At 42.9% G+C, this 26291-nt stretch overlaps 1 protein-coding gene across 1 annotated transcript in view; it reads right to left on the bottom strand.

Moving 5' to 3' along the window:
* Nucleotides 1–1007: 1007 nt before the first annotated feature.
* The window catches only part of TRIM54 (tripartite motif containing 54), an 86274-nt gene continuing 60990 nt past the window's right edge, over nt 1008–26291 (bottom strand). The window contains exons 6-10 of the mRNA XM_030198597.1: nt 23095–23117; nt 19970–20094; nt 14178–14264; nt 3492–3530; nt 1008–1450 (exon numbers count right to left, since the gene is read on the bottom strand). Coding sequence (XP_030054457.1) covers nt 1440–1450; nt 3492–3530; nt 14178–14264; nt 19970–20094; nt 23095–23117 — 285 coding nt within the window. The 3' untranslated portion in view covers nt 1008–1439. The remainder of the gene's footprint in view (nt 1451–3491; nt 3531–14177; nt 14265–19969; nt 20095–23094; nt 23118–26291) is intronic.

Here is a 26291-nt window from a genome sequence, read left to right as displayed (position 1 = left end):
TGGATTCCTGGGTAAGATGCAGAAGAAAATGTTTCTGGTTGCTGAGCGATAGCATGGGAGGAGTTAGGAGTCAATAAATATTATTGATGGGGAATGCAGGAGGTCTTTGGTTGCCTGTACCCCCCACCAGGACCCTTGGAGGACAGGGGGAGCCCTGGATGGGTTCAAAAAACTAAGGCTGACCAAAAGTGTTTTTTTTTTTTTGCAAATTCCAGCATTAACTGTGAGAAGTAGAGGAGTGTTCTATGTGGGAAATAGGGGATCCCAGCCTGGAAGCAGGAACAAGAACGAGCCTGCTCAGAGAAAAGGTAGTAGCTCACCTTTTGGAGGAGTGTGGACAGACAGGAGGTCTGATCCAAAGTGAAGATCTGCTTGTTGCAAAAGTGCTTCAGGCACAGCCTTAGACTGTTTCACCCAGAAGGGAGGGGTGTAGATAGGAAGAGCTGTAAATATGTACATACTGTAAGATTACAAATTCCAGTGAAGAAGATACACTATATCCCTAAGTTTGGATTACAAAGTGGCTGAGATAAAGGATTTGGACTGCGTGTTGCAGAATCTTCGGTAAAGTTCTGGGTCGTTTGCATAAACTCTGGACTGGAGTCTTTTCTGTGAGTGAGACTGAAACTTATTTACTCCCGGACTGGTAAGGGAAAGAGAATAGAGTAAGGAAAAAAAAGCCCCAGCTCAAAATCATACGGCCCCGGCCTGCACCCAGATCAGTATGTGTGACTAGAAAAGCTGCAGTTCTTTTGGATTTGGACTTTCTTTGTGGCCCTGGTCTCGGGGTGCCCCTGAACCGTGACAAGCTAGTTGGTGCCCAGACTGTGTGTGGTGAGACCAGGGTTACAATTGTAATCACAGAAAGGCGGTATATCAAATCCTATCCCCCTTCCCTAAAGGACTGATAATCTTCCTCCTTCCCACTCCCAGATCCAACATCTCTCCCTTTCTCATATTTCCCTCACTCTCCTCTTCCCCCAGATCCATTATCTCTCTTTCTTTCCTGGAGTCAATTGGTCAGTTCTCTCTCTCTCTGTCTCTTTTTCTCTTTCCTCTCTCCCTGTGTCTGTGTTCTATCACTTCCCCCAGTTCACTAGATGAGACAGAAAAGGAGGTGGTGTGGTAAGGAAGGAAAGATCAAGAAAAGAGGAATTGGAATATAGCTTGGGAGCTTTTATGTAACAGGTGTGCAGTGTGCAAAACAAACAGTATTTCCCCCACAATACATTTTAAAGAAAAGAGCTAAAATCTATTATATTTGCAAATATATAAAATTGGACATTATTCACACAAAGCCATTGCTTTCTGTGTGTGCAACATGAAGGGATCACTGTTGCATAGGTTCAGAGGTTAGCACAGGACTCTCAGCAAAACTCCTGGATGTCTGGTAACAGTGGATGGGCAGGTTCCAGCCTAGCAGGTCGTATCCTCCATCTTCAGTACTGACCTGTCACAGAGGAGAGGAAAACAGAAAATGTTAGTTTATAGCATGCACACGCAGAATCCGATTATAGGCTTCTAAGGGCAATGCATTTGTCTCCATAACCAGTCGAGCACATGGAAGGTATCTGACCCAAGCACTACCTACCTTAACCAAACATCGGATGGTCAGTGATGATGTTTGGCACTGGCCAGCCATAATTATCTTGTCAACTTTGGTCTGCCAAATAGTTGGTGTAATATTAAGAGGGCAATTCTATAACTGGGAGACAAGAATTGGGCGAGCAGAGGGCACCTGGTAGGAGCCTATTCTATAAATGAACATAGGCCCCTACTTTCTTTTATAAAGTAGCATTGGTACAGCTTACATATGTGCATATGCACTTAGGTACGAGCTCTTACACCAGCCGTAGAGCTGCTGTGAGGGTGATATGCCGGCAAATTACCACATTCTGTAAGTTACTCACATAACTGTGTGCCCTGTCCATGCTGCACACAGAAACCGCCCCTGTGTGCTCCCATCTGCAAACTATGCACTATTGAAGATATGGGTGTTGTTATAGAATAGCACTTAGAAGAATATTGGCATATACATGCATAGTTATTTATTTATAATTTTTATCCCGCTCTATCCAACAATTCTAGGCAGCTCACAATCATAACATACACAGCAGCATTAGACACAGAAAACATATCATACTAGACAAAACTTAACATACTGCCTGTTTAGTGCACAAAATTTCATCAAGTTTCAAAAGCTTTGGAAAAAGGATATGTTTTCAAGTCTAAACTGCACAATAGAGCTGATTTGTCTAATATGTACTAGAAGCGTGTTCCACAACATCGCACCTCCTACGTTAAAAATGGAGGAACAGTGGCCCCCGATATTCAAAATTATTTAACTGGCAAAGAATGGCTCCTGGTTAACCAACCAGTTATCTTCCGCTGAATATCCAGGTTAGTGGCTAGTCAAATAGTTTTGGATATTCAGTACCAAACTGGCTATGTTGAGCAGACAAAATAGGCCACTGAAATAGCAGGCCTATCTTTGACCGCTAAAAAGTTAACCAGTTAGCGCTGAATATCAGCATAGCCGGTTAACATTTTAGTGGCCAAAATAAACCCGGATGTTCAATGACGGTTGCCGGATACAACCCAGCATTTAATATCCAGGCTTAATGCCAGTGGCAGACATCAAACAAGGTGCCCACCGCAGGCTGAATATTGGGTACTAGGTGTTTAATCTAATGACTTTAAAAGACCAGCAGTAATTTATTAACTGATTACAGACTTTGTGTGGGTCGGTTAATCCTTCAACTAGTAGCTAATCTATATGCTAGTATTTTAAGTATTTACACATGTAGCTGATGCATAAATTCTAGCATCTACTTTATAGAATTATCCTCTATCCCCCAGATTTTATATATCATGCCCAAATTTCCGCATGCAAATAAACTGACTAATGAGCTCGGAAACATCGATTATTGGGTGCTGTCAATTATTGATGCTAATGGGCAGTCTTTAAAAAATTTGCACATGCATCTCGCTGCACGCCTTTCTATAAAGCACAGCACCTAACTTCAATCATGCATATCTGAAAAGGGGGGTCATTGTCAGGGGTGGATCAGAGAATTCCAAAATGTTGCGTGTAGATTTACAGAATTTGCCTGAAGCGCATCTAAGTTGGGTGCCGGCATTTACACCTGCTTTTAACAGGCATTAAGTACAGCGCCCAAATGTTAGGCGCCAGATCTGCGTCAAACACTGTTCTTTAAAGGGTGCAGTCCCTTTATAGAACAGTACTTAGCGTTCAATTTTTTCAGCGATGGATTTTCAGCACCATTTATTGAGTTGCCTCCTATGTGCGAGCATGTATATGAGGATTTTACCCAAATACCTGTTCTTTATTGATTCACAAGCAAAAAAGAAAGTGTTTTGTTATTCATTGAAGCACATAGAAAATGGATCCATACACTGACTTTTAAACCAGACGGAGAGAAGAGGCAATGTGCAGACCAGAAAGTGATAATGAAAACTCTATAACTCACCATGCTGTGGGCCAGTCGCTTTCTGCCTGGATCCCGAATCTACAAATGCAAAATATTTTATGTCAGCAAATAATTATTTGTCAATTTTCTTGCCAGTTATTTAAGAAACTGAACATTTTTTCATCTTACTTTTCTGGCAGAGTCTTACAGTTTGATCAGACGGCACCTGCTTATGAAGCAGGGGCATAGCTACATTGGGCCAAGGGGGCATGGGACCCCACAGATTAAGCCCTGGCCCCTTCTACATTTGACCCCCCCCCCCAGCTGCCGACCCCCCCCTGCCACCGCCACCACCCACCCCTCACCCCGCCGCCTCATCAGGTACCTTGTTTGCTGGTGGGGGTCCCCAACCCTCACCAGACGAAGAGTCTTCTTCAGCGCCGGTCGACTCCGGCACCTTCGTTGTGTGATAATCTGTTTCTGATGCCTTACGTCCTGCACGGGGCTACATACAGGACATGCACAGTGCAGGATGTCAGGAGTTCGAAACAGATCATCACACGGTGAAGGCACCAGAGTCGACTGGCACTGAAGAAGACTCTTCGGCTGGTGGGGGTTGGGGACCCCCACCAGCAAACAAGGTACCTGGCGGCGGCGATGGGGGAGGGTTTTTGCGGTGGCGGCAGTGACGGGGGGAGGTGGCGGGGGGAGGCGGCTAAACAGTGCCCCCCACCTTGGGCTCTGGCCCCCCCTCCCGCCAAGGTCTGGTTACACCCCTGTTATGAAGCACATCCGTTTGAAAGACACAGGGCCAGATGCACTAAACTTAATGAGCCTTTAACGAGCCATTAATGAGCAAGTAGTAAACCCTGGCATGCACTAAAGGCTTTGAGCCTTTTTCCGACGATGGTAGCAGCTAACGAAAACAGAATGCAGATGAGTAAATTGTGTAGAAACCCTATTGTAATGAGATGCACTAACCTTTTCCGATTGCCTTAATGCTGGAAAATCTAACGAGAGGTCTGTACCTGTCGCTGGGCTTCACTATATATATTAAAAAAAGACGAGCTGTGCCTATGGACGTCCTTTATGGCCGTCCTTCGCCCCCCCCCCCCCCGAGATCGCCACCGCCGCCGCTAGCCCCTCCCCCTGCATTGAAATGACAGCTTCCAGCAACCCCAGCCTCCCCGCCATCCTCCGCACCCCATGGCCCCGCCCCCACCACTCCTCCCTCCGTCTGCCACCGGGCTGGGCCCTCACAGCGCCTCTCAGGTCCGTGTGAAGGCGCTGCAGCAGGCAACAGCTGATCGCCTCTCTTCGGACTTCCCTCCTTTCCTCACTGGCCCCCCCTCGTCTGACATAAGTAACTTAAATCATATGTATTAAAGTAATAATTTGAGAATTACAATTCCAACAAATATTTGAGGAAGTAAGACAAGACAGATGCGGTTTCCTTGAAGTCCATAATGATTTGCGGCAGAGGAAGAACACTGATTGAAGGGTGCTTGCTGAAGATAAGGGCCTTAGCAATTTAGACCAAAAGTATGACCATTGGTTTTCTGTAAGTTGGTGTCCAATGTCAGTTTCCCAGGATTGTTGCAGCTAGCAGCTATTTTGTGATTAGAAGTCAGCAGTAATTTATATAGAGATGATGTTGCTTGACCTGTTAAAAGTAGCTTATCTGCTATCACTGGAAAGGAAGGAGCTGCTGTGAGGATTTGCAATGCCTATGGGAAATGCAGCAACTTTGCCACTAAAGGACGAGGGAGATGGTGTACAATGTGCGCGCTCGAATTCCAGAGTCAGGTCAGGACTCGATTGCAACAGATCCAGGAGTCATTTAGTAAGAAATTCAATCATATTGGAACCCTCTGCTCCTTCTTTTAGACCTAATATATGTACATTGTTTCACTGATTACAATTAGAGAGGTCTTCGATCTCTAATTCCATTTTCCTGAACTGTTTGAGCAGTTGTTCCTTATGTTGAGCTAGGTCAAACTAGGTTTGATCCAATCTTTCAACTCAGGCTTGAAATGCTGAGAGGTAGTAAGGGAAGAAAGTTCAGATTTCAGCTCACAAGTGGTTTCATAACGTTTAAATCCCTTAATTTATTTTTATTTATTTTTATTTATTTTTGTTACATTTGTACCCCACGCTTTCCCACTCATGGCAGGCTCAAAGCGGCTTACATGGGGCAATGGAGGGTTAAGTGACTTGCTCAGAGTCACAAGGAGCTGCCTGTGCCTGAAGTGGGAATCAAACTGAGTTCCTCAGTTCCCCAGGACCAAAGTCCACCACCCTAACCACTAGGCCACTCCTCCACTCGCACAAAGTTCTTCAAGCATGTCTTCCACCAGTGGAGATGATATCTTGTCTGGAGCCATCTTTTCTGGAGTAGGGGGATAATGCTTGGTTTGTTTTGATCCAGCAGGTGTAACGTTATTTGAATCAGTTTTGAGTTGTTTTGATGAGGACATGTTTAAGTATGATTCTATAGATAATTGCCATCAAAAAAATTGCTTTTAAAAGCTAATGAGGCGATATTCTAATAGTTCAGGGAGGGAGAGGAAAGCTCATGCATCCATCTTGTTCGGCAGCTCATCAGTGCACACAGCCTGTTTGCATGCTATTTGCTTACAGCATTGGGGGGGGGGTGAAATTATTTCTTTACACACATTAGGAAGCCATGTGCTGAGCTGTGGTGCAGATTACTGCATTGGCCTCCTTGTGGGGTCTCAGTTTTGACTCAACAGAACATAGTTTATCTTTGTGGTATGGCAGGAGATATGAAGCCAAAAGCAGCATGATCCTAGGAATGTGGCAATACCATCTGTTAAATATTTGGTCATGATCTTTATTGACTTTTTCTCTCTCGTGTTTTGCTTACCCTTATCTGAAAGACCTCACTCCTCACCCCTCACTATTCGACTCCCATCAAATGGCTGCACTCATCTCCCAGTCCTCTCACCCAAACTAATTTCAAGTAACATTCTTACCTAATAAGAGGACCCTCCCACAGACTTAAGTTAACATAAACTTGGCTCATCCTTGACTTAGGGATTGTTATGAACTCCAGAAACGTTCCAAACCCTGGGCAGCTGGATAAGCAGAAGCTGGGGGCTGGATTTAAACTGCAGAGATCTGCTTACCAGTGCACAAGATTAATCACAGGGTCAATGAAAGGGCCTTTAATCTAATTTTGGAACTTGTACAGTTCCTAGAAAATTATTTCCCAACATTATGATGGAACATACCATAACGTATGCATGTACAAACAGAGGATGACTGCAGTGTGTGATGATACACCTACTCTCGTGACAACTCCCAAGTTGGACAAAGCCTGTCAGTAGCAGGCAAAATTCCAGACATATTAAATCAAAACCTGACAGCATTACTGCAGATATCAGGCAAGTTCTATTAAAAAGTGAAGTGCTGTACACATCTTGTGATGTTTGGTCCAGATGAAAGATTCAGTTTCTTCAATGATAAATGATTATATTGCATGAATTTCACCATGGGAATTTGGAGGCAAGATATGTGATCAATTAACAACGCTTGAAGGTTAAGCTCCAATGGACTGATGAACTATGCAAAGAGCATTTAATAACATTTCTCAACGACTGTGCAGTGTTTGATTATTGGGAACATTTACGTACATACCTTTGGTATACATAGAAAATTGTGTATGCTATCAGGCTTATTTTCGAAAGAGAAGGACGCCCATCTTTCGACACAAATCGCAAGATGGGTGTCCTTCTCCCAGGGTCGCCCAAATCGGCATAATTGAAAGCCGATTTTGAACGTCCCCAACTGCTTTCTGTCGCGGAGACGACCAAAGTTCCCTGGGCATGTTGGAGGCATAGCGAAGGCCGGACTTGGGCGTGCCTAACACACGGGCGTCCTCGACCCATAATCGAAAAAAGAAGGGAGTCCCTGATGAGCACTTGGACGACTTTACTTGGTCCTTTTTTTGTTACGACCAAGCCATGAAAAGGTGCCCAAACTGACCAGATGACCACCGGAGGGAATCGGGGATGACCTCCCCTTACTCCCCCAGTGGTCACTAACCCCCACTCACCCTCAAAAAAATATTTTTTGCCAGCCTCTATGCCAGACTCAAATGTCATACTCAGGTCCATCACAGCAGTATGCAGGTCCCTGGAGCAGTTTTAGTGGGTGCAGTGCACTTCAGACAGGCGGACCCAGGCCCCCCCCCCACCTGTTACACTTGTGGTGGTAAATGTGAGCCCTCCAAAACCCATCAGAAACCCACTGTAACCACTTCTAGGTGCTCCCCTTCACCCATAAGGGCTATGGTAGTGGTGTACATTTGTGGGTAGTGGGTTTTGGGGGGCTCAGCACACACGGTAAGGGAGCTATGCACCAGGTAGCAATTTCTGAAGTCCACTGCAGTGTCCCCTAGGGTGCCCGGTTGGTGTCCTGGCATGTGAGGGGGACGAGTGCACTACGAATGCTAGCTCCTCCCATGACCAAAGGGCTTGGATTTGGTCGTTTCTGAGATGGGCGTCTTTAGTTTCCAGTATTGCCAAATATCAGAAACGACCAAGTCTAAGGACGGCCATCTCTAAGGTCGACCTAAATTTTCAGATTTGGGTGTTCTCGATCGTTTTATCGAAACGAAAGATGGATGTCCATCTTGTTTTGATAATATGGGTTTCCCCGCCCCTTCACGGGGGACGTCCTGTGAGGACATCCTCAGGAAAACTTGGGCATCCCTTTCGATTATGCCCTTCCATGTTATGCCACATGTTTTTAGTTTAATATCTTTGAGTGTATCAATACTGTTATTTCCAGGTGGAATTCATTTAGAAAAAGAAAAATAAACATCAATATAATATCTGCTCTGTTTAGCTATATTATATATATATATATATATATATATATATATATATATAGGAACTTCTTATTGTTTATATTGGAGTTTAAATTAAATTTACAATATTAAGTGAATATGATATATATTAAAATAGGATAATGATTTATTATGTGTTTTTTTTAGGGGTAAGTTCTATTGTGCACCATAATCTAACCTACCCAAAAAAGGGTCATGCGCATAGAAAGTGAAGAGGGCTTTTTTGGATACTGTTTAAATAGTAATAAAACAATATACTATTACATTTTTACTGTGAAGGAAGAATGCATTTTTAAAAAATACATGAAGATAGGAAAAAGGGAGAGACAGAGAATGAGATGGAGAGAGAGAGAGAGAGAGAGAGAGACCAATACTAAGAGACAGAGAACACGAGGAATCATGAGGGGAAAAGACAGAAACAAAGATTATGTCTAATAGGAAAAAATAAAAAATATATAAAAGTTGAGGAAATCTTTATTGACTGACAGATTTCTCCTGCCTCTAGGGTTTTGGCACAATTTGTAGCTACACATGGTTGTTCCTGTTTTCCCTACATTTGCTTCTTGTTGTCTGGACTGCTGCTGAATTCCCACAACCCGGAAGCTCCTCCACCACCAGACTTTCAGGATCAGGGATTTAACCTGGGGTGACGTGTCTCCTTTGCTTTCCCTTTTGTGAGCACCTTTGGGAGCCTGGAAGGGGAATATAGGCTCGGAATTTACTGAGTATTTCTGCTATTGAAAATTACTCTGAATGTTACAGCAGCTTTCTGAATTTTGATTTCAGTTGTCATTGAAGAACATTTCACCAGACAAGCTATTTTTGCTTTTTTTTTTTTTTAATTATTTGGCTATATGAACGTAATGTAAATTACCATTGTTTCTGAAGTTTAGAGTCTTAGAGAAAAAAGAGCCAGACAAAGGCATGAGCCATTGTGCTGCTTATTGTTTTGCACTATTGCACCATTGCACTGTTTCAGATCATTGTAGGTTGGACTAATGGTGAGAATAGTGGTAAATTGACAATGGTCATAATATATTGGTGGGTGTGACTGGGCCTCACTGCTACCTGAAGACCCCCCCCCCCTTGGACCACCAGTGCATTCAAAGGTAGCCAATGTGGGGGCTAGGGGGGTCTTTAAAAGAGTGGGGACCTGGAATCTTGGGAATTGGAGATAGGCAGGGCCTCAGCCAGCAGGGGTCTGGTGCCAGGGGGACCATGAACTGTCAGCCCAGGAGCACCAGGCTGCAGCTTTGATCCCAGGGTGAGGGGATAATGCTACATGTGAGGTAGCTCGCAAGCAATTTTATTCTTTTAAAATGGGATTAGCAACCCACAGTACTGAAATCCTGCAGGTTGCTTAATCTGGCGATGAATCAAGGTATGGCAAAAGGTGATCTTTTACCACATGTTAATAAATTTCCCTCTTATTATTTTTAATGTTAGTTTTGATTTGACTAATTCTTTTTCTCTCATTGGTCCTAGTAAAATATCCTAAGATAGGTATCTTTTGGGATATTTCATATAGGTGCCTTTTGCAAAATTACCCCCCCCCCCCCCCCCCCCCCCACCATGCACCAGAAAGATCATTTGTCCATGCTCAGTATGACTTCAGATTATGACAGCTCACCATGGAAAAAAACAAGCCAACAATTCCTATTAAGAAAGTGTTTTATGTCTCATGCCTTTGTCTGGTTCTATTTTCTCTAACCTCAGAAACAGCATGAAGTGAGACTCAAAAGCCTCCGCTGCTGCTTCAGTGCAAAAATAGACTGCTGAAAAAGAATTTAATAGGAACATCACAATAGACAGTACAGTGTAAAGGATTACATACACCACAAGGTGGAGCCAAAGCACTGCTATACTGGCTGTAATACATAACCTTAGGCACTCTGTCTTCAAAATGATGAAAGATCAAAGGGATTTATCATAATGCATGAAAGAGCTAGAAACTGAGTCCAAGAAGTAGACATCTACTGATGCTCCTAAATTTGACAAGGTTAATTGAAAGACAGCTAGCACTCAGCCTCCTTTCTCTTTTCTGTGTTGCTTGTTCTGTGCTAACAATTTAAACCTTGTGGTTGTTCTTCTGCCTCTTCCATGCGCTGCTAAGGTTAATTGAGGGACAACTAGTCTGTATCAGGGACGTACATGGTAAAAGGTGGTAAAGTCTCTCTTCTGTGTGCGTAAATTCAAGGAGTTGCTAGAGAAAGAACACAGGAAGTTATGTAAACCAGTGTTCCTCTCCCAAGCTGGATTTTCTGGATTGCCACAATGAATATCAATGAGATAAGTACATAAGTAATGCCATACTGGGAAAAGACCAAGGGTCCATCGAGCCCAGCATCCTGACCACGACAGCGGCCAATCCAGGCCAAGGACACCTGGCAAGCTTCTCAAATGTACAAGCATTCTAGTCAGGTTATTCCTGGATTTGTGGATTTTTCCCAAGTCCATTTAGTAGCGGTTTATGGATTTGTCCTTTAGGAAACCGTCCAACCCCTTTTTAAACTCTGCTAAGCTAACCGCCTTCACCACTTTCTCCGGCAACGAATTCCAGAGTTTAATTATACGTTGGGTGAAGAAAAAGTTTCTCCGATTTGTTTTAAATTTACTACACTGTAGTTTCATCGCATGCCCCCTAGTCCTAGTATTTTTGGAAAGCGTGAACAGATGCTTCACATCCACCTGTTCCCCTCCACTCAGTATTTTATATACCTCTATCATGTCTCCCCTCAGCCGTCTCTTCTCCAAGCTGAATAGCCCTAGCCTCCTTAATCTTTCTTCATAGGGAAGTCGTGTAACCCAGCACAAGATGCACAGGGGTCCCAGGTTTTAAGCTTTCCTTCTATGGTATTTTGTCCAAATTCCAGCAACAGGTAAATCTCCCATATGCCTCACACTTCATGACTTCCCCCCTCCCTCTCTGTGCATGATGATAATGTTTTGGCAAATATTACATGTAATCTGTCTAAGCATCACACCCTAGTTTTCATGGAAGGCATTGATGGGATTATTTTGGTTAATCTTCCTCTGTCCCTTGCATACTTGCATGACATGGTTGGGAGGCGGGGATAGTGCTGGGCAGACTTATATGGTCTGTGCCAGAGCCGGTGGTGGGAGGCAGGGATAGTGCTGGGCAGACTTATACGGTCTGTGCCAGAGCCGGTGTTGGGAGGCGGGGCTGGTGGTTGGGAGGGGGGATAGTGCTGAGCAGACTTATACGGTCTGTGCCAGAGCCGGTGGTTGGGAGGCAGGGATAGTGCTGGGCATAGGCGGTCGGTGGCCCAACTGTTTGGGGAGGCTAAAGGGGGCGGGTTAGGGGTGGGGCCAGGGGTGGAGCTTAAATCCATAATTGTCTGATCACACACAGAAAAAATAAATAAATAAATGTCACAATTAATACCTTTTATTAAATTTAGATATTAGCTATGTATCATATGTCAAAGAATAAACTGGTTGCTCAAAGCATATACTAATCACAATCGCTCAACTGCAAAACACTATGCACAACTTTGTGCAAAAACACACTCTGAACCTTACTGTACCATAAATATTACACTGGGCAGAACCTAATACACCAATATACCACCCATACGGAAAATGCAGACCGTCAACAATATTGAAACAAGGGATCATAATATCACAATTCTCATGTAGAGCCACAAAACATCCTAATTCATGTTTAATGTGGGATAAAATGTCATAAATAAGTAAATAAACTTTTAATGTTGAACACCTAATTCTCAAAGTGGACATATTCCAAACACTATAATGAAAATAAAATGATCTTTTCTACCTTTGTTGTCTGGTGACTTTGTTTTTCTGATTGTGCTGGCCCAGTATCCGATTCTGCTGCTATCTGTCCTCTTAACTCCGTTTCCAGGGCTTCTTTTCCATTTATTTGTTTACTTTCCGCCTTTCTTCTTCATTTCTTGTCCTACATCCGTAAGTAAAAGCTGGGTCCTCTGCAAACTTGACTGTCCAGTGGATCCAGCTTTTGCCTATTTTCTTCATCCATGTGCAGTTTTTCTACTCTCTTCCTTTTCTGTTATCTCATCTCCTTCCTCACGCCTCCCTCCCCCTCCATGTCCAGCAACCCTCCTCTCCCCCCTACCCTCCCCTCCATCCATCCATGTCCAGCAACTCTCCTCTCTCCTGCCCTCTCCTCTCCCCTTCTTCCACCATGTCCAGCAACCCTCCTCTCCCCTTCCCTCCATCCAGCAACCCTCCTCTCCCCTGCCCTCTCCTCGCCCCTTCTTCCACCATGTCCAGCAACCCTCCTCTCCCCTTCCCTTCATCCAGCAACCCTCCTCTCCCCTTCTTCCACCATGTCCAGCAACCCTCCTCTCCCCTTCCCTCCATCAACCCTCCTCTCCCCTTCTTCCACCATGTCCAGCAACCCTCCTCTCCCCTTCCCTCCATCCATCAACCCTCCTCTCCCCTTCTTCCACCATGTCCAGCAACCCTCCTCTCCCCTTCCCTCCATCCAGCAACCCTCCTCTCCCCTTCTTCCACCATGCCCAGCAACCCTCCTCTCCCCTTCTTCTACCATGTCCAGCAACCCTCCTCTCCCCTTCCCTCCATCCAGCAACCCTCCTCTCCCCTTCTTCCACCATGTCCAGCAACCCTCCTCTCCCCTTCCCTCCATCCAGCAACCCTCCTCTCCCCTGCCCTCTCCTCTCCCCTTCTTCCACCATGTCCAGCAACCCTCCTCTCCCCTTCCCTCCATCCAGCAACCCTCCTCTCCCCTTCTTCCACCATGTGCAGCAACCCTCCTCTCCTCTCCCGTCTGCCCTGTTTCCTTCCTGCCCTGTTTCCTTCCTGCCCCCCCCCCCGTACCTTTAAATATTATAGTTTTGCTGGAGTCGTGGGCAGCCGGCATTGAAGACATCAGCAGGCTTACGCCGGTTCCAGCAGCCTTCCCTTCCCTCGTTGCAAGTCGGATGATGGCTCTGCCCTCGTAGAAACAGGAAATAAGTCAGAAGAGGGCGGAGCCATCATCCGACTTGCAACGAGGGAAGGGAAGGTTGCTGGCACCAGCGTAAGCCTGCCGATGTCTTCAATGCCGGCTGCCCGCGACTCCAGCAAAACTATAATATTTAAAGGTACGGCGGGCGGCGGCAGGGGGCAGGGCGGGGCAGTGGCGGGCTGGGGAGGCTTAGCCTCCCCAAGCCTCTTATACGGGGCGCCTATGGTGCTGGGCAGACTTATACGGTCTGTGCCCTGAAGAGCACAGGTACAAATCAAAGTAGGGTATACACAAAAAGTAGCACATATGAGTTGTCTTGTTGGGCAGACTGGATGAACCGTACAGGTCTTTTTCTGCCATCATCTACTATGTTACTATGTCCCATCCCCGCTATCATTTTAGTCGCCCTTCGCTGCACCTTTTCCAATTCTACTATATCTTTCTTGAGATGCGGCGACCAGATGGCTTTATTTCCATTGGCAACCCAGTATATACATATTATTTCATCCCAGATTGTATACATGTATTTCATAAATATTCATTATGGCTATTCTAGTGTGTTTCTTGGAGAGGGTAGGAATACATTGATATAAGCCATATCTTAAATGAGATAGAAACTCTGAAGTAATTCTGCTATTCCACATAAAGGGCAATTCTATAACAGAGGTTCACTTCAGTGGAACCTACAGTACCGCCCCACTTGTTTCTCAGTCCTCCCAACAAATCTAGTACTTCTGATTTTTTACACTGAATTGTAATTAAATCTTTTTTCTATAGTGAACATAGGTCCCATAGGAACAAAGTGGAGATTTCAAGGGAATTTAAAAGGAGACCAGGAGGAGGAAACGACCTTCTTACATAGTTGAGCACGAGGAATAGGTAACAGATAAATCCGACTTACCTTCCACTACCTCTGATTTTTCCTCATCTCCTCCAGTCTCTCCCTCATCAGCTTCAAGGCCATCCTCTTCGTCTTCTGCTTGGATACCTAGAAAAAGTAAAGTTCATTAGTTAACAATATAACAGAAACAAAATGACGATCTAGGTAACCAAGAATTATAAGATTGAGAATCTATGGAGGCATTCTAATCAGGCCAAAAACTGTAGGTTCAAAATTCAAGCAGTTCAAAAAAACAATATTAATATTTAAATAGCAGTTGTGCACATGGTACCTGTGCAAAATTATTCACATGAATACCAAATTCCTGCCTCAGAGAGTTTACAGTCTCTCACCATAGAGACAGACCAAATTGGACCATGGGGAGGTTATTGATATGTTCAAGGTTATATAGGGAGGAGGTAGGGGAAATGAACTAGGGTCTCCAGATCTGTGGCCTTATGGTATTAATTCTATTATGTTATCCATGTTCTTTATTTAATACCAATTGTATCTTTTACTTTAATGACGAATGTCATGACAGAACCTTGTAAGCCACATTGAGCCTGCAAATAGGTAGGGAAAATGTGGGATACAAATGCAACAAATAAATAAATAAACAACCATATTTCACTAACATCTTTTGCATATAGTCCTTCAACACAGAAAAGCAAGGAAAAGCCATGTTAGTCAATTCCTAGATCTAGGTCTTCCGCTGTTTAACACACAAACACAAACGATGCGGAAAAGGGAGCAATGAGTGAGATGATCAGATCTGCAGATGACACAAAATTATTCAAAGCAAACTATGAGAGCGGCAAAAGATCATCCAAGACTGAGCTTCTACAGGTAAATGGCAGATGAAATTTCAGGTGGAAAAGGGCAAAATGATGCACATAAGGAAAGCTAATCCTAAGTACAGCATTTATTTATTTTTGATATCAATGTGGCTTACATAACAATTAGAAAAGCATGAACATGTTCAAAATATATTAACAGAAAGTAAAATACATCATATAATGTGAGACTAGTAGAACTTGAGTTAGGAGCAGATGTAATTAAATACTTAGGGGGCCTTTTTACAAAGACGCACCAAAACGTATCCAGCGGTACTGTGGATGCATGTATTGGATGCATGCTGAACCATTTCTCTACCACGTCTTGAAAAATGGGGGATTTGTTTGGGCCTGGAAATGGATGTGCGGCAAAATTAAAACCAGCGCACGTCTATGTACAACCTAAGCCCTTAATGCCACCCATTGACTTAACAGTAAGTGCTCATGTGATACCCACGCGGTAACCACCCAGCACATGCCAACTGCCAATTACCGCTAGAAACACCCCCACAGTAGAAAATAGAAAATTTTCTACCACAGGTTTTCGGCATGCATCAAACTTGGACCACATCACACCATCTTTGCAAAAACTTCATTGGCTACCAGTACAATACAGGGCTAAATTTAAAACTCTATGTTTGATCTTCAAGGCCCTGAAACAAAATGGCCCTGAGTACCTGAAGAATAAGCTGATCCTCCACACACCACCAAGGACACTATGGTCCTCCCAAGGACTTTCACTAACTACACCCTCTCCAAAAGACATTACATGACGTGATACCTGCAAGCGAGCCTTCTCCAGAGTAGCCCCACACTCTAGAATCCATTGCCTGAAAGGCTCCGCTTAACACAAGACTATCTGTACTTCAGGAAGCAGGTGAAAGCTTGGCTCTTCAACCAAGCCTTTAATGGAAGAAGTAACTAACTTGTTAGTCTCACTCACACACACAAGGATTGACTCGGGCTGCACATACTGCAGCGGGACATGTTTATCCACTCCTAGCCTAACTGAGATAATATTTAACCATCTCTCTGACCTCATGTGCAACTTTCTTCAAATCAGTCACCTTACTTTCAAATTCTTCCTACTTTCTTACTCATCTATATGTTACAACTTTGCCTTACCCTTCACTACCAATTATAATGTTCTAGTATATATTGCGTTGTCGTTGCAAGTAGTATACCATAGTATGTATTTAAATTAAGGGCCACTGGTTTCTTATTTTAATTCTTATTGTATTTACCATGTGGTCTTCAAACTATCTTGCTCATTGCATGTAAATCCAATTATTTACACATTCTATATTAACGTTTTTATTACATGGACCTCAGAACTCCCCAGCCTGGCTGTTCTATTCAGAACACACTTTGCACTCTATTTTCATAAGTGCGCACAAGCTGCTTTATGGAGGTGGTCTTATCACTGGTCCAGTTTTTTCTATATCAATCTTTTCAGGCTTAGTAATTTTCTCGTCTATTGGAAAAAACTCCCTGTGGGAGAAAAACCATAGTTCAGGGGTAAAGACGTCTATGGTTTTTCATGATTGTCCTTTAAATTTGATTTGTTTTTAATATTCAGCCAAATGTTTTATATAATTGATTAAAGTTAGTCTATTATTTTTTTTTTATCCTCATTTTCTCTATATCTTATTATATTACTATTATTTTAACATTAATATATGTGTATTATATATGTTTGTTATTGTTTTTTTTATTATATTTATATTATATATATATGTGTATATTTTATAGACTCCTGATGCAGGCCTAATGGCCGAAACACGACGTTGTGTCGAGTCTTCACACCCCAAATAAACTCTTTTATTAAGGCACATCTTCCTGTCTTTGGTATCCTTGGTCGCTCTCCCACTTTCTTTGTACTAGTTCATATGTAAAACATATTTTTATATAGGGTGCCACACATTATTGCACGCTAAAGTCAAACTAATGAGAGTGCAAAGCCTAGCGCATCAGCCGCAGAAAATAGCTTGTTTTCTTATAATTAAAACCATGAGCTCACCTTCCCAATTTGTCTACTGAATGAACTTGTTCTGTTCACATAAGAACATAAGAGTAGCCATACTGGGTCAAACCAACAGTTCATCTAGCTCAGTACCCTATTTCCAACAGTGGCCAAGCCAGGTCACATGTACCTGGCAGAAACCCAAATCGTGGCAACATTCCATGCTACAAATCCCAGGGCAAGCAGTTGCTTCCCCATGTCCATCTCAATAGCAGACTATGGACTTTTCCTCCAGGAACTTGTCCAAACCTTTTTTAAACCCAGATATGCTAACCGCTTTTACCACATCCTCCGGCAAAGAGTTCCAGAGCTTAACTATTCATTGAGTGAAAAAATATTTCCTCCTATTTGTTTTAAAAATATTTCCATGTAACTTCCTTGAGTGTCCCCTAGTCTTTGTACTTTTGGAACGAGTAAAAAAATCGATGTACTTCTACTCATTCTACACCACTCAGGATTTTGTAGACCTCAATCATATCTCCCATCATCCATCTCTTTTCCAGGCTGAAGAGCCCTAACCTATTTAGCCTTTCCTCATACGAGAGGAGTTCCATCCCCTTTATTATTTTGGTCGGTCTTCTTTGAACCTTTTCTAATTCTGCTATATCTTTTTTGAGATACAGCTAGTAGAACTGAAACCAATACTGAAGGTATGGTCGCACCATAGAGCAATACAGAGGCATTATACTATTTTCGTTCTTATTCACCATCTCTTTCCTAATAATTCCTAGCATCCTGTTTGCTTTTTTTGTCAGCACCGCACACTGAGCAGAAGACTTCAGCGTATTATCTACAACGACACTTAGAAAACATAATTGGACTGACTAGTCAGGTTGACCAGCTAGTTGCATTGATTAAATTCAAGTACCCCATGTATATGCATATACTCACAATTAATATTCAGATATACAGGCTACAAGAAAAGGAAACAGAGGACTGAATGCAGGTTCCACCACCAGAATTCCACCTCTAACAAAGAAAGTGTTCCCAATATCCCTAGAGAGGAATCCTTCCTGTGTGTTCTTCAGCAGTGTGGATCCAGTTACCCACACTCTTGAAGAACTGGGGCACTGGCACTCTCATTAAAGTGGCAACATGGGCAACTTAATTATATTTATGCTGGGTTAGTTAGGATATATGTACAGTCCAGCTAATATTCAGCACTATTTAACCGGCTAGGAATTGCTCCTGGCCAATTAAATACCACTTAACCAGCCATCCACAAATATTGAGTGCATACGGGGAGATTCTATATATGGCGTCTAAAAAAAATCCGTATGGAAAATAGTGCTGACTAAGCATATTCTATATGTGGTACCTGGATTTAGGCATGGTATATACAATACGCATAGTTGATATCTCTGTGCCTAAAACTACACGTATCCATTTATACCAACGAAAATGTGGTGTAAATCCCAGCGTGTAGATTTACGTGCACTGGGCCATATTCTGGAACTATGCATGTAAATTTCAGAACGCCCATGAAATACCATTTATCCGTCCCTTTTTGTCTGTGCGTGTTAGAAGTTAGGCGCACGGCGTTACAGGATATGCATAGTGAGTTGTGAACGTAAATTCTAATTATTGCCAATTAGTGCTCATTATTGCTTGTTAAGGGCTGTTATCAACGCTGATTAGCTTATTGTGCCAATTAAGTTACGCACGTTGTTATAGAATACGAATGGATATCGATACGGATCTCTAGGCATGCTATATAGAATCTGGGGACAGTGGCTAACTATCGGGCTCATTTTCAAAAAAGAAGGACGTCCATCTTTCGACATAAATCGGAAGATGGACGTCCTTCTACCAGGGACGTCCAAATTGGTATAATCGAAAACCGATTTAGGTCGTCTCCAACTGCACTCCATCGGCCACAGTTCAAGGGGGCGTGTCGGAGGCGTAGCAAAGGCGGGACTTGGGCATGCCTAACACTTGGACGTCCTTGACCCATAATCGAAAAAAACAAGGACGTCCCTGACGAACACTTGGACGTTTTCACCCAGACCTGTTTTTATTACGACTAAGGCACAAAAAGGTGCCCGAAATGACCAGATGACCACCGGAGAGAATCGGGGATGACCTCCCATTACTCCCCCAGTGGTCACTAACCCCCTCCCACCCTCAAAAACATCTTTAAAAATATGTCATGCCAGCTTCTATGCCAGCATCAGATGTCATACTGAGGTCCATGACAGCGCATGCAGATCCCAGGAGCAGTTTTAGTGGGTACTGCAGTGCACTTCAGACAGGTGGACCCAGGCCCATACCCCCCTACCTGTTACATTTGTGGAGGAAATAACAAGCCCTCCAAAACCCACCACAAACCCACTGTACCCACATCTAGGTGCCCCCTTCACCCATAAGGGCTATGGTAGTAGTGTACAGTTGTGGGTAGTGGGTTTTGGGGGGGTTCAGCACACAAGGTAAGGGAGCTATGTACCTGGGAGCAATTTATGAAGTCCACTGCAGTGCCCCTAGGGTGCCCGGTTGGTGTCCTGGCATGTCAGGGGGACCAATGCACTACAAATGCTGGCTCCTCCCATGACCAAATGGCTTGCATTAGGACGTTTTTGACATAGACGTCTTTGGTTTCGAAAATCGCCAAAAGTCAGAAATGTCCATGTCTAGGGACGTCCAAATCTAGGGATGTCCAAATTTAAGGATTTGGATGTCTCTGATGGTATTTTCGAAATGAAAGATGGACGTCCATCTTGTTTAGAAAATATGGGTATCCCCGCCCCTGGATTTCACCGTTTTGCAAGGACATCCAAATTGCAACTTGGACGTCCCTTTTGAAAATGCCCCTCCACGTAACCTTCAACAAGCCATTTAATCTCCCTGTGATCACACGTCAATAAGTTTTATGAAGAAGGGAGCTGGCAATCACTTCATATAGCACTGATTAAACTGACAAAGTTACTTAAACACAGTAAACGGTCATTTGCTTTTCCCACCTGACTGAAATTCAATTGTTCTCAGCATCTCTGACACATAATCCACATTGATGCTAAAATGGTCCATATTCTCATAACCTGGTTCAGGACGCTCAATTGTTGACACCTTGGACATGTCTACAATCCTGAAAGAAAGAAAAACAAAATAAGCGTTGTCTACACACTTCCTCACTAGAATATTCTACATGCTGGTATAGTCCCTGTGGCAGGAAGTCAATTTTTATGGTTGTTGACACTGACGGGGTCCAGATAGGCTCCTGATCATAGAAAGTGTTAAGACTTTAATTCAGCACTGAAAAATTAACCCAATGGCTCAACAAAGAAATGGTTGTAAATGTTACAATACAATACAATGCAACAAGGAAGGGATGAGGAAAAAGCTAGAACAAACTGAAGGGCATATTTTGAAAATGCATGTTGGACAGTGAGGTTTAGCTTCTTGCTGAGTGGGCTACTAGGGTGAAAGTGCTGCCGGAGTGGCACTCATAGACCCTGAAGGAAGTCACAGCCAAATATTTTTCCTGACACCCAACAGGTGGTCATAGAGCACAGCTGTCAAATGTCCTTCATTCAAAAGAATAGTTTGGATTTTTTCAATCTATGCTTTGTACTCTGTCCCTCAAAAGCACTCGAATATATAAATAAAGATATGTCCCTAATTGTTTTCATTAAAAAATACTTATATTTCTAGCAGAAGAAAAACTACAATAGATGCGTATCCACTGCCTGGGATTGCAGTTAATATCCACAGGAAAAGGAGAGGGCTCTGGTATGTCCACATTAATCACCTTCCTTTACAGCATAAAAAGAGAAAGAGACCACAGCACAGCTTTAAACATATTGTCTTTATTTTCTATCTGCTGCTGTAATTATTTTTGATGTTCTTCCTTTTGCTAAAGCTCCTGACCTCCTTCCACCTCTAGGACCCGTCAACAGTACCATGGGAATGGAAGATAGAAGCAGAGACTTCAAGAAAGTGAAAGGGTAAAAGAAAAGAGAAAGGGAGAAATAGAGAAAAGAAAAGCAAGCTAGAAATAAAAAGGGAAAGAATAAGCCAAGATGTTTACATGAATGTCATGCATTCGGGGTTCCTGCATGCACTATGAAAGCAGCAAGCTGTGAGGGCAATTTCATAAAGACCACCTAAGTTAAAGGGCAGGAAGGGCATATTTATTGCCTATTTTATTAAGGCTCAGAGGCACAGGGGTATCTTTATAGTCTACAAGCATATGTATCCTGCAGAAATAGTGCTGACATTTGTCTGCTCAGGAGTAAAGTATGCATATGCACACATAGAAGTTGATATTCAGCCAGAGGCAGTGTGCATTTTTTAACCATCACCAGTATTATTCCCAGATATTCAATACTGGCCACTGGTACTGCCATACAGCACTGCGTACATCTAGTAGTGCTATAGAAATGATAAGTAGTAGTAGTAGTGAATATGTGGGTTTATGCGGCCAGCTATCTTTAATGCAGTTAAGTGTGATTTTCAGCACTTAACCACCTAAGCGACGCCAGCTAAAGATAGAACTGACTTTTACACGTTCTGATTTGACTGCTAAACTTTGGAGGTTAAGTGCACTTAATTCTACCCTTGGACCACCCACAAAATAACCAGCTTTCACTTTACGATCTGTGGTGATATTCAGCGGTACTAACTGGTTAAGAGCCATTGAATATCAGTGTACAGCCCCCAACAAGCAATTTAACTGTCAGGAGCCATTTCTGGCCAGTTACATCATTTTGAATAGCCCCCCCCCTTATTTTATAAAATATATGAGTAAGTGTTAACTCCGCCCACCCTCCACCAAACTTCTCTCCCAGCATGCCTAATCTACAAGTACATGGCAGCTTGCATTACATGCACTTTTAGACGTGACCTACATTTAGAAGAGACACTGTTTTACACGTGAAAAAGATTTATAAAATGACCTTCTGTAAGATTCAAAGACAATACAAATAATAATTCTCAAGACTATATATTAAACAGTGGACCATCAGAAGGTGGATGTATATGGCTGAATCACCAGAAAGCAGCAAACAGGGGAAAGACCTCTACGGAGAAGCCAGTCAAACCAAAATGAAGTAGAGGTTGACACAAAAAAACAACCAACACTGGAGATGTTGCTTAAAATGTTTTAATTCAGGGCACCAGACATACTAGACTCAAAATTGGCCATGTTTCGGTGGGTACAACCGCCTGCCTCAGGGGTCACAGTGTGCTGTAGCCTCCTTCATGGAAATGAGGTTGTGTACCTGCTTTTGCGTTCTGTTGGCATTTTTGTCTTCTGATATTGTTGCTGCATTGGAGTGAAGGAGTAGCCTAGTGGTTAGTGCAGTGGACCTTGATCCTGGGGAACTGGGTACAATTCCCACTGCAGCTCCTTGTGACTGTGGGCAAGTCACTTAACCCTCCATTGCCCCAGGTACAAAATAAGTACCTTTATATATGTAAACCGCTTTGAATGTAGTTGCAAAATACCACAGAAAGGCAGTATATCAAGTCCCATTTTCCTTTCCCCTTTTGTGTACCAGCTATAAGAACAATCTTGTCTTGCCAAGAATTTTGGTGATCCCTGAGGCAGGCCCATGACCAAAACACGGCCCGTGTCCAGAGCCCTGAATTACTACTACTTATCATTTCTATAGTGCTACTAATTAAAACATTTTAATCATCAGCTCCATTGCTGGTTGGTTTTTGTGTCAGTCTCTACTTCATTTTGGTTTTTATGGCTAAATCACTGACATCAGAATCAGTGTTATCTCATCAGCACCTATATTCCTAATAAAGCTAAATTTTTCTAACTTTTCTCTGTTTTCTTAGTTTGCAAAGTTATTCATTTCAAAATATTCAAATTTGACACTTATCTGATGTAGTCACTAAACTATCACTGTTTTCTTTAAATATTCACAGACAAAGGTCAGTCCAAAAGTCGATCTGACAGAGTATTCCCTCAACGCTGCATCAGAGAAATTAATTTATCTTATTCATCGCTTCAGCACTATACTCACAGAGGGCTATTTTAATTCAGAGATTGAAATGTGTGCTGCAAGCATACCAGTCTCAGGAGAAAACAGAAAGAAAAGAAAGGTCGAAAGCAAAAATTCGATGGCATACTTACTTCTTAATCAGCTCCTTGCCATGCTATAAAGGAAGAAGAGAAAGATATAGGTATCACTGTTCAAATAATCATAAAAGAACAAGAAACTAGGACTGTGTACTTTGAAATGCTGTGTTGAGGAGCACCCAACATATCATAAAGGCTCGAAAAAATTATGGGTGAAGGGATTTTTTTTTCTTTTTGGGGGAAGCAAAAAGATGACATGACCAAATTGAAGAACTATTTCTCCAAATGCAGGACAGAAAGCTGTGATAAGTGAGCCCCTTTTTCTGGTCTGTAGTTTATTCTCACTCGCCACATTTTTCAGGATGTCGGAGCATTTGCAAAGACACTGGGGACCACATTATCTGCTTCTAGGGAAGTGCAGAGCAACTATCAATTTCCATTCAGAGAAACTGCAAGGATGAACTGAACTAAATGTAAAACTTTAAAGGATTCCAGGTAGAACCACTGGGACAAAGTCCACCCAGCCAGAGGTACTTGTAATGGCAGAAATCCAAGCTCTTTCTGCATATATTAACAAATATTATAAAAGATAAAAACATCACTCAAATTCACCATGTTCACTGTGGAACTAAAATAATAAAGGTGGTTAATGAATCCTAATATACTTTATTATTTCAGCTCCACAGTGAGTATATATCGGGCTTATTTTCGAAAGTGATCGCCGGCCATCTTCCGACATAAATCAGAAGATGGCCGGCGATCTTGGAAAAGCGGCAAAATCGATATAATCAAAAACTGCATTTTTGACAGCATCACCGCTTTCCCGTAGCCTTGCCAGCGAAAGTTCAAAGGGGCGTGTCGCCGGTGAAGTGAAGGAGGGACATGGGTGGGCATGGGTGTGGCTACCAGATGGCTGGCTTTCGCGGATAATGGAAAAAAAGCGGCATCAAGCAGTATTTTGCCGGGTTTACTTGGTCCTTTTATTTTCACGACCAAGACTCAAAAAGGTGCCCCAACTGACCAGATGACCACTGGAGGGAATGGGGGATGACCTCCCCGTACTCCCCCAGTGGTCACCAACCCCCTCCCACACGAAAAAAAAAAAAAATAAAGCACTTTTTTGCCAGCCTGTATGCCAGCCTCAAATGTCATACTCAGGTCCCTGACAGCAGTATGCAAGTCCCTGGAGCAGTTTTTAATGGGTGCAGTGCACTTCAGGCAGGCAGACCCAGGTCCATCCCCCCCTACCTGTTATACTTGTGGTGCTAAGTGTTGAGCCCTCCAAACCCCCCCAAAACCCACTGTACCCACATGTAAGTGCCCCCCTTCACCTATAAGGGCTATGGTAATGGAGTAGAGGTGTGGGGAGTGGGTTTGGGGAGGATTGGGGGGGCTCAGCACCCAAGGTAAGGGAGCTATGCACCTGGGAGCTTTTTTTGTATTTTTTAAACATTTTTAGAAGTGCCCCCTAGGGTGCCCTGGCATGTGAGGGGGACCAGTGCACTAAAAATGCTGGCTCCTCCCACGACCAAATGCCTTGGATTTCGCCGGGTTTGAGATGGCCGGCATTTTTTTCCATTATCGCTGAAAAACAAAACCGGTGATCTCAAACCCGGCAAACTCTGGCATTTGGCCGGGCTAAACCGTATTATTGAAAAAAAAAGATGGCTGGCCATTTTTTTCGATAATACGGTTCCAGCCAGCTGTTGCGCCGCCGCCAAAATAGATCACCGGCGACGTTCGATTATGCCCCTCCACGTCACCCTAAACCGTTGGTCACAATAAGGTGGATATAAATTTCTTTCCAAGTCTACCTTTTCTCTGGCCAAGTTACTTGTTAACTGATTCTCACTTCCACTCAAACATAGTTAAAGCTGTTTTGTTTTCTGTAATGCAATAACAGATTACCAATCAAATGGTTAGGTTGGTTGACATGGCAAGTCATGTAGAGAATCAGCTAAGAATGACTTAAATAGACAATAGGACGATACCACTGCGTTTGAAACAAATGAAATGTTACCATCCAAAGTGGCTCAATCAATTAACAGTTGCTATTCAAAAAAAAAATTTTAAATATACACCTGTTTTTTAAATATTCAACTTTTTTTTAACTTTTTAAAACTTTTTTAAATATATGTAAAAAAGGAGGAAAAAAGCCTCTGTATTCCCGTTTTCAGTACATAGTTGTGTCTGTTAACCAGGATGGAATCTTCATAGGCTAAAAAACCTCCTCTTATTTTTAATCAACAAAAACACATCATTGTGACGAACACTTATCTTTTAGTGCCGTCCTTGCCGTTGCAATTTAGCTTCACTCTAATATGCCGACGGGGTCCCATTTCGCCGTGCAGGCTTTCTCAAGGGAAACATCTCTTGCTACGATGTAAATCTGCTTTAACAAATAAAAGTATGAATTAGCCCCTGCTCTAATGCCACACTCCTGCTTTTAATAACACTTCAAAATTTTCTTTTCTTATTCTGACCTGCTTGTTCAGCCCTGCCGTGCTCACTATCTGAACATCGCTATCCTTGAAAATGGCGCCTTAACACTACTCTACTCTGACGTCACTATTCTGTGATTGGCTGGCCCCTTGCCTAAAAAACTTTAGACTAAATCTTAAAGGGCCCCTGTTATAAAAACGTGGCCCATTGAATCGTGGTGTTCAAACCATTAGGTTCAAGAGACTTGAGTCTAAAGATCCACCTTTGTTCTGCTTGTACAAAATTACTTTTACAAGCAGAACAAAGGTGGATCTTTAGACTCAAGTCTCTTGAACCTAATGGTTTGAACACCACGATTCAATGGGCCACGTTTTTATAACAGGGGCCCTTTAAGATTTAGTCTAAAGTTTTTTAGGCAAGGGGCCAGCCAATCACAGAATAGTGACGTCAGAGTAGAGTAGTGTTAAGGCGCCATTTTCAAGGATAGCGATGTTCAGATAGTGAGCACGGCAGGGCTGAACAAGCAGGTCAGAATAAGAAAAGAAAATTTTGAAGTGTTATTAAAAGCAGGAGTGTGGCATTAGAGCAGGGGCTAATTCATACTTTTATTTGTTAAAGCAGATTTACATCGTAGCAAGAGATGTTTCCCTTGAGAAAGCCTGCACGGCGAAACAGGACCCCGTCGGCATATTAGAGTGAAGCTAAATTGCAACGGCAAGGACGGCACTAAAAGATAAGTGTTCGTCACAATGATGTGTTTTTGTTGATTAAAAATAAGAGGAGGTTTTTTAGCCTATGAAGATTCCATC

Source organism: Microcaecilia unicolor, chromosome 3 (assembly GCF_901765095.1).
Source record: "Microcaecilia unicolor chromosome 3, aMicUni1.1, whole genome shotgun sequence".
In the NCBI taxonomy this organism is placed as follows: Eukaryota; Metazoa; Chordata; class Amphibia; order Gymnophiona; family Siphonopidae; genus Microcaecilia; species Microcaecilia unicolor.
This window is presented reverse-complemented; position numbering and strand designations above follow the sequence as displayed.